The 7,900-nt window shown below is 44.3% G+C and overlaps 1 protein-coding gene across 1 annotated transcript; it reads left to right on the forward strand.

Annotated features, from left to right (window-relative positions):
- Positions 1-5,317: 5,317 nt before the first annotated feature.
- On the forward strand, positions 5,318-7,621 carry LOC117557057 (complement C1q-like protein 2). The gene is made up of 5 exons (XM_034232739.1): positions 5,318-5,564; positions 5,988-6,029; positions 6,250-6,312; positions 6,493-6,621; positions 7,338-7,621. The coding sequence occupies exons 1-5, from the start codon at positions 5,318-5,320 to the stop codon at positions 7,619-7,621; spliced, it is 765 nt and encodes a 254-aa protein (XP_034088630.1).
- The last annotated feature ends 279 nt before the right edge of the window (positions 7,622-7,900 follow it).

Consider the following 7,900-nt stretch of genomic DNA (forward strand, 5'->3'; position numbering starts at 1 on the left):
AATCAGTCATAATCAAACCTCAACACACACCTGCAAAGAACACATGCTAAGGTGAAGCTAACGCACAGCTATTTGTTGTTTGTTGATATCACGCAGTCTGTTCTTCTTCTCTGTTTTCCGGTTGTTGCCTGTTTTGAATGACGAATACACACTACCGCCGCCTGCTGGTAAGGAGAGTTATTATTGCCACTCACGCATGCGCAGTTCGTACGTGCTCGGCTGAAGTCTTTGCGGTGTCTGGCTCCAGTGCAACACATGGCCAACACGCAGGCGAACACACCGACGCAACAGCGTGAGCAGAGATAGACTGCGCAACATATACAGATATCAGGAGACAGAGGACAGCCACGGTCAGATAGGAGAACATTCAGGATCTGGATCAGTCTGATCAGTGGCGTTGCGCAATATTTCGGGGCTCCCCCGCAGGTCGGACCATGGGGCCCCGCCCCCTCCCCTAAATCAATAATAGAGTGACATGGGATAGACATCGCGGCCACTTTTTTAAATGTTTATTTTTTCAGGCATCTTTTGTAAACAGTAGGCCTATAGGTCAGTAGGAACTTTCTGTATAGATAAATCTGATTTAAACAGTAAGGTCAGTAGGAACTTTCTGTATAATATACATCTGATTTAAACAGTAAGGTCAGTAGGAACTGTATAATAATATACATCTGATTGAAACATAATTGACAAATACAAACAAGTGGCTGTGTATTTTTTGTAACATGAAGGTATATTGTAGAACGTTATAGCCTATCATCATTGGAGTTCACACAACGGAACGGTTCACATAACATTCTGTATAAAAGAAAAGTAGCCTACAAAAAACAAGCAAATAAAACACATCCTATATAGGCTACAAAGAGGATGCAATCAGGAGCTGCTTTGTAGGCCTATTATTTTATACGAGCACGTCTCCTGGCATTCTTCTGTGCAAAGTCCTGTATAACAGTCTTTAAATCTATACTGTGCGCGCGTCGGCTCTCAATACTAAGGACTGCTAACCCAGACAGTCTCTCTTGCGACATTGTGCTCCTCAAATATGTCTTTATTAATTTAAGTTTTGAGAAAGATCTCTCAGTACTGGCAACAGTCACGGGTATAGTTAAAAACAATTTCAGTGCTGTGGCAACATCGGGGATACTTGGCAAAATGGACTGATTTTCAATGAGCAGGGTTTGTGCAAGGTCTTTGATTGTTCCACGCTCAATTTTCTTTATAGTAGGCCTAAGAGCATTACGGAGGGACAGGATCTGGAAAGGAAACTCGGCTGACAGGTCGTCTTTATACTGGCCTGATAAAGCACTTGCGAACTCAGACAGATCCTTGTCTGTTGCGCGCAAAAGTTCGCGGGGAAGCAGAAAAGAAAATCGCTGTGCAACTTCGCTCATTCCAACAAATCGATTTTTGAGTTGGGCAACGACAATATCGATATTTGCGTAAAATACCGCCACTCTAAAATGCTCCCCTGGGTCTTGGAGCCGCTGGTCCTCGCAAAGCTCTGAAAAGTGCCTCTTTGTGCGCCTTGCGCGTCTGTCTTTGAAGAGACTGTGGACACCCCATGAGGATGCCAGGTCTTGCGCGTGCGCTTTTAAGCCATCAAACTCTCCTCGGAGTTGGGCAAGTGTATCGGTTGCGTTACCAAGCATTGCTGTCGCCTGTAAGAGGTCCACGTCTTTGCGCTGGAGAGCTTGGGACACAATGTTGACTGTTTCAAGGACCTTGCCCTGTATTACAGTCATTACAACAAACTCAAAGCTCTCCATGGCCTTTTTCAAGCCAGTCGCCTCGGCACGTTCCTCGCTTTTTTTGGAGAGCAAGTCTATCTTAGTTAGCGCTTGCATAATGTCAGCATAACGGAACCGCAATGATTGGACGGCGTCTTGTCTTGATGCCCATCGTGTCGGGCATAGTCTCTTCAGTGTAGGCTGGCCAGCCTTGGGCACTGAGAGGTGTGTTTCCAAAAGCTCCCATCGTTTGATGCTTCCACTAAAGAATACATATAGCCTTTCAACAGTGTCGTAGAAGTCTTTTATCTCAGGTATATTTTGGCATGCGTCATTGAGTACAAGGTTTAAATTGTGCGCAGCACAATGAATGTACACTGCGTTGGGCTCTTTATCCCTTATGCGTTTTTGTACACCGGAGTAGACGCCACTCATATTGCTAGCCCCGTCATATCCTTGTCCGCGGCACTTCCCAAGTAGTATCCCCTTTCTCTCCATCGATTCGAGAATTTCTCTCTCTAGACCTGCAGCAGTTTGGTCTGTGACTGCATGGAAGCCCAAAAAACTTTCTTTTATTTTCACCTCTGTAGGGTTTCCATTTTCATCATTTGCTATAGTAACATATCTGAACACTTGACTCAGTTGGTCTACTTTTGAAATGTCCTGGGTAGTATCCATTATAATCGAATAGAATTCTGCATTCTGTATGTCTGTAATGATTGTGTCCTGCACTTTTTTCGATAGCAATGAAATTATTTCGTTTTGAGTTTGAGGACTTAGGTAGTGCACCTTCTTTTTGCTTTCAATAAGCCTTTGCAGAACTGGATCATAATGCGCCATAAGTTCTATGGTAGATAAGAAATGACCATTATCTATATCACCTATTTTCTCTCTGTGACCCCGGAAAGCAGAGTTGCGAGAGGCCAGTGTTAGCGTAACATCAGTTATTCTGGTTAGGACCTCGGTCCAAAACCCCACCTCTCTCTTAAACTCAGATGATATTTGCGCGTCAATGGTCAGATTATTTTTCCACGTATCATACACGACACATGCTGCCAAATGAGAGCGAGATAATTCGTGTTCCTTAATCTTTTTAGAGAGACCATGCCAATAATTTATTCCTATTCTCCACGCTTGGTGGAGGTGATGGGCAGACGGTCTGTCACCGAACAGCCAGCACTGCTCACAGTACACCCGGTCCATAGATGGCGAGTAACATAGCCACTTTCGTGGAATTCTACATCCAATTTTGGATGTTTTGTTATAGAACTATTTTGAAAAGCACCTTCCCTTCCCATCCCTTTTGAATGGCCCTTCAGGCTTGCATGGCCCGTTATTCAGAATGTACCGTTTAACATCATCGTCTTCTAAATCTACAGGGAATTTCCCCCTATCAGTAGGGTATTCAGTCACAGAGTTGTCGCTGGCCAACGTGTCCCTGGGGTGGGTGGGAGCTGCTGTCACTGTCGGGGCACGGCTAGCTGGCTGGGCAACCTTGGCTATGTCTGAACTGGCCTCGGAGGGGGCACAGCTGACTTCTTGTTGACCTGCAAAAAGGAACGGATTATATTGCAATTCCAATGTAACCTGTAGCATACTGACTCGTACTGTTTATGGCGATTGGCGAATAAAACGTTCTATTATTCTAACCTGTCTCGAAGCGTGAGGCACGACTAGCTGGCTCGGCTGTAACGGGGCTGCTGGGGTCTGTGGGGGCACGGCTAGCTGGCTGGGCAGCCTTGTCTATGCCTATGTCTGAACTGGCCTCGGAGGGGGCACAGCTGACTTCTTGCTGACCTGCAAAAATGAACGGATTAGATTCCAATTCCAATGTAACCTGTAGCATACTGGTTATGGCGAATAAAACTTTATATTATTCTAATGTCTAACCTGTCTCGAAGCGCGAGGCACGACTAGCTGGCTCGGCTGTAACGGGGCTGCTGGGCTGTCTGCCTGGACTCGGAGCTGACGGCCGGGGGCCGGGGGGGGTTGCTAGCGGTCTATCTGCAGTAACGTTAGAGTCTACGTCTACCTTTGCTGCCTGCCGGAACAATGACGTTATTTTAGGTAGTTTTGCCCTCTCCTGTTCGGCTTTCGCTCTCATTTTGCTTTTCTGAGCACCGCTTGGGCAGTGGCGCTTCATTTTTCATGTTTACCGGCAACGCAACTAATGAACGTTATTTATATGAGCAATGCTTCCCGCTTTGTTTTGAACGCTGCCCAGCCTGCCAATGAACATTAGTTATCAGCCGGCTAGCCCTATCGCAGATGAGCAAATAATTATAATGATACACTGTTGTACTACTACAGGCAGCGTACACATGACGTAGCAACATAGCAGGGAGGGGGGGGGCCCCGCCCTCTGCACCCTGTTCCCGCGTTACGAAATCTAAGAGGATAGCCTACAGTGGGGGCGGGGCCCCCTAAGCTCCGGGGCTCCCCCGCACCGCGGGGGATGCGGGGGCCTCCGCTACGCCACTGAGTCTGATGTGACAATGGAAACTGAACTAAAGAGAACATTTGAAACTTTAGCAGTCTGCGTGATCTGCCTGCAGGGAGGGGCGGGCCGGCCCTGCGAGTAAAATAACGAGTAAAGTAACGAGTTACTTTATGTAGAGAGTAACGAAGTAGTGTAATATATTACTTTTTTTTAAAGTAATATGTAATATATAATTTTTTTTAAAAAGACCCCATCTCTGGTTGCAACCCAGTCTCACGGCATTTTGTGTTATAGTCAACAAATGAATCTATTGATTCGTGTTCACCAACACGATTTCCACATTTTTTTCGTGTCACACAGAACGATTTTAAAAGCAATGTAAATAATAACAAATTAGAAGGAAAAAAAGATTTTAAAAAAATACAGATTTCAGTATTCTGATGCTCTGAGCAATTTATTTTCCTCGCGGACGGCAACAAAAAGTCTGAATGTAAAATAAAAACAATAATCGTGGCTTGATATTGAGTAAGAAAATGTTTTTATGAACCCCACAGCTTCCGGTCTTCCAAGACCCGACCGGACAAAAAGAGGTGGTGCAGGCACGAAACATACTACCAATAGAAATACATTGCTTTTAAAATCGCTCTGTGTGAAGCAAAAAAAATGGGAAAATCGTGTTGGTGAACACGAATCAATAGATTACATTTATGTAAATACTGGTCCTCTCACACACATACATTCTCCTTTTACATACATATATTTTCACTCTCACACACATACATTCTCCTTTTACATTCATACATTTTCACTCTCATATACATATATATTTACACTCACACATTCACCCCTGCTCTGTCCCCTGCTACAGCCTCCAACCCACAGACCCTGCCTGATTTGAGATCAACCTTTTTATTCAACATAACTTCTCTGTCCGTTCCCAGAGTTCAGCATTGCGGGTTCACTCCAGTGGCTTTTTGTGAGCGTAACAACAATCTGGTAAATGTTCCAAGGACGTTTGGATGTATTTCACTTTTGTTATCAAAGACATCTGCTGGATTCTCACGACCTCGTGACCTGTTTCACATGGATATAAAGGCGGGAACAGAGTGAGACGTGTCTCACTTCTCTGTCTGAACAGTGATATTTCAGAATGAGGAGAGCTGCAGTTTTTCTGGCGTTGCTGCTCTGTCTGCTCTGGACGGGGGCTCAGGGTGAGGATGGAGGGGGGACAGGGAAGAAAGAGGGGGACTTTGATATCCAAGGAGTGAAAGCAGCCCACGATCAGAGCAGCAGTCAGACCCAGATGAGCACTGACGTCTGGGCTGAGCTGAAGGAGATCAGAGACATGGCCATCGAACACAGGATCAAGATCCAGAGGCTGGAGCAAGACAACACAGGTGACACACCTGACGTAAAACACACTGAGAGCCACGTCACGCTGCACTGATACATGCAATCATCATCACTGACACCAATGATGATAATATCTTAGATTTAGATATACAGTTAATGTTTGAAAGTTTCCCTACTTGGTCAAGCTCCAGAGTAACATTTAGTATGATCCTAATAGAAAAACTCAATATTTGTTCAGCTTTAGAGGCCAAGATGAGCTCCAGTGAAAAGGAGGTGGAGGAGCTCCAGAGAGAGAACACAGAAACAGAAACTCATAACAAATATATAGATTGGCTGTTTAATGTAAAAAACAGATGGTGAACTTAAAAGTGAGAAAAGAGAAGTCAATTATATGTTTAACAGAAATAGTACTAACAAATTGACGAGATATTTTGCTGCTGTTAACCTGCTTTTTCTCTTTATTGCAGATCTTCTGGCTCGAGTCACAGCAAGTGAGAATAAGAGCACAGGTAGGAGTACAAAGTAATCAAAGGAGAAATGACAAATATAATTATAGTTTTCTTTTAAAATGTGGGATTTGTTTGCAGTTTAAAAGGCAACAAAATATTCCTGTGAATTTGTAAAGTGAATATTATAGTATGGTAGAACAATCTTTGAAAATAAGATCTGCAACAGTTACATTGAAAATAAGAGATTATAACTTTATTTGACTAAAACAATGTTGTTCAGCTTTAGAGGCCAGGATGAGCTCCAGTGAAAAGGAGGTGGAGGAGCTCCAGAGAGAGAACGCAGGTGAGAAACAGAAACTATTATGAAGAGTAAACATGTTGTTTAAAGAAAGGAACTGGTATCCTGAGGAGAATATTAAATATCAATCTCTGCTGGAATCCAAACCACTGACTTTTTTTGTTTTAATAGACAGTTTGTTAATGAATTCTCATCTCTCTGTGAGCATCCTCCTCTTTCTCACAGACCGTCCTCAGGTGGCGTTCTCAACCGGTCTCACTGATGCAGGATCAGTCGGACCCTTCACCACCGATATCACACTGAAGTTCAGTAAAGTCTTCACCAATATCGGCCAGGCCTATAGCCCAACTACGGGTAACACACACACACACACACACACACACACACACACACACACACACACACACACACACACACACACACACACACACAACACACACACACACACACACACACAACACACACACACACACACACACACACAACACACACACACACACACACACACACACACACACACACACCCACACACCACACACACACCACACACACACACACACACACACACACACACACACACACACACACACACACACACACCACACACACACACACACCACACACACACCCATACATTGTCACACATACATGCACACAGCACACACAGTGAAAGTCGACCTCAGCATTTAACCCATCCTAGTACTAGGAGCCTATAGGAACAGTGGGCAGTTAGTACAGCGCCCGGGGAGAAATGGGGAGTGCCTTGCTCAAGGGTACACTGGGAACTGGGACCTCTCTTCCAAGTACCAGTCCACACTTCATATTTAGGTCTGTGTGGGGACTTGAAAACCGGCGACCTTTGGCTCACAGTCCAAGCCCCTACCGACTGAGCCCCTGCCTGACAAGTGTGGACTGCAAGCTTTCTAATTACTTTTTTAAAATCATTCAAATCTTTTTCGTTTTCCCTACATTTGATCTCGGAGGGCAAATAGAACCAACCCAAAGGCTCCAAAAGAAGTTATTTTAACCCGCTCTTGATCTCCCCTCACTGATCTTCTCCTCTGATGCAGGTATCTTCACAGCCCCCGTCAGAGGAGTCTACTACTTCAGAATCAACGCGTGGGAAGACAGCGGTCAAACTTGGACGGGTGTTGAACTCTTTCACAACGACCAGAGAAAGATGAGGTTTAATGATTACAATGATGGAGGTGGCTATGTCTCTGCGTCTAACGTAATACTTCTTCAGCTGGAGAAGGGAGATGTTGTCTACATCGTTCTCATCGGAAACTACAGCATTTATGATGATTCGTATAATCGTACTATTTTCAGTGGATTTCTACTCTATGCCCTGTGAAGCCCACTGTAAAACACCAACTGCATTAAGTTTCAACATTACATATTAATAAATAAGTGTGTTGACTCTATTAATATAACGTTTGTGTTAATTTGTTCTTGATTGCATGAAAAAGACACATAGTTATGCTATTGCCCTCTCGTTTCGACTGCCTGCATGGAGACATGTAGCTACATAGTGATATACACCTGGACATCAGCAGGAGAGGACTCTTTAAAGTAGAGACACTACATACTTATATACACCTGAACATCAGCAGGAGAGGACTCTTTAAAGTAG

This window comes from Gymnodraco acuticeps, unplaced genomic scaffold (assembly GCF_902827175.1).
Source record: "Gymnodraco acuticeps unplaced genomic scaffold, fGymAcu1.1, whole genome shotgun sequence".
Taxonomy (NCBI): domain Eukaryota; kingdom Metazoa; phylum Chordata; class Actinopteri; order Perciformes; family Bathydraconidae; genus Gymnodraco; species Gymnodraco acuticeps.

Excerpts from the sequence above, each read along its gene's own strand:
- LOC117557057 (XM_034232739.1), top strand. The coding sequence starts at position 5,318 with ATGAGGAGAGCTGCAGTTTTTCTGGCGTTGCTGCTCTGTCTGCTCTGG. Across the intron at positions 5,565-5,987 it reads GCTGGAGCAAGACAACACAG|ATCTTCTGGCTCGAGTCACA; the intron begins GTGACACACCTG and ends TCTTTATTGCAG. Across the intron at positions 6,313-6,492 it reads GCTCCAGAGAGAGAACGCAG|ACCGTCCTCAGGTGGCGTTC; the intron begins GTGAGAAACAGA and ends TCTTTCTCACAG.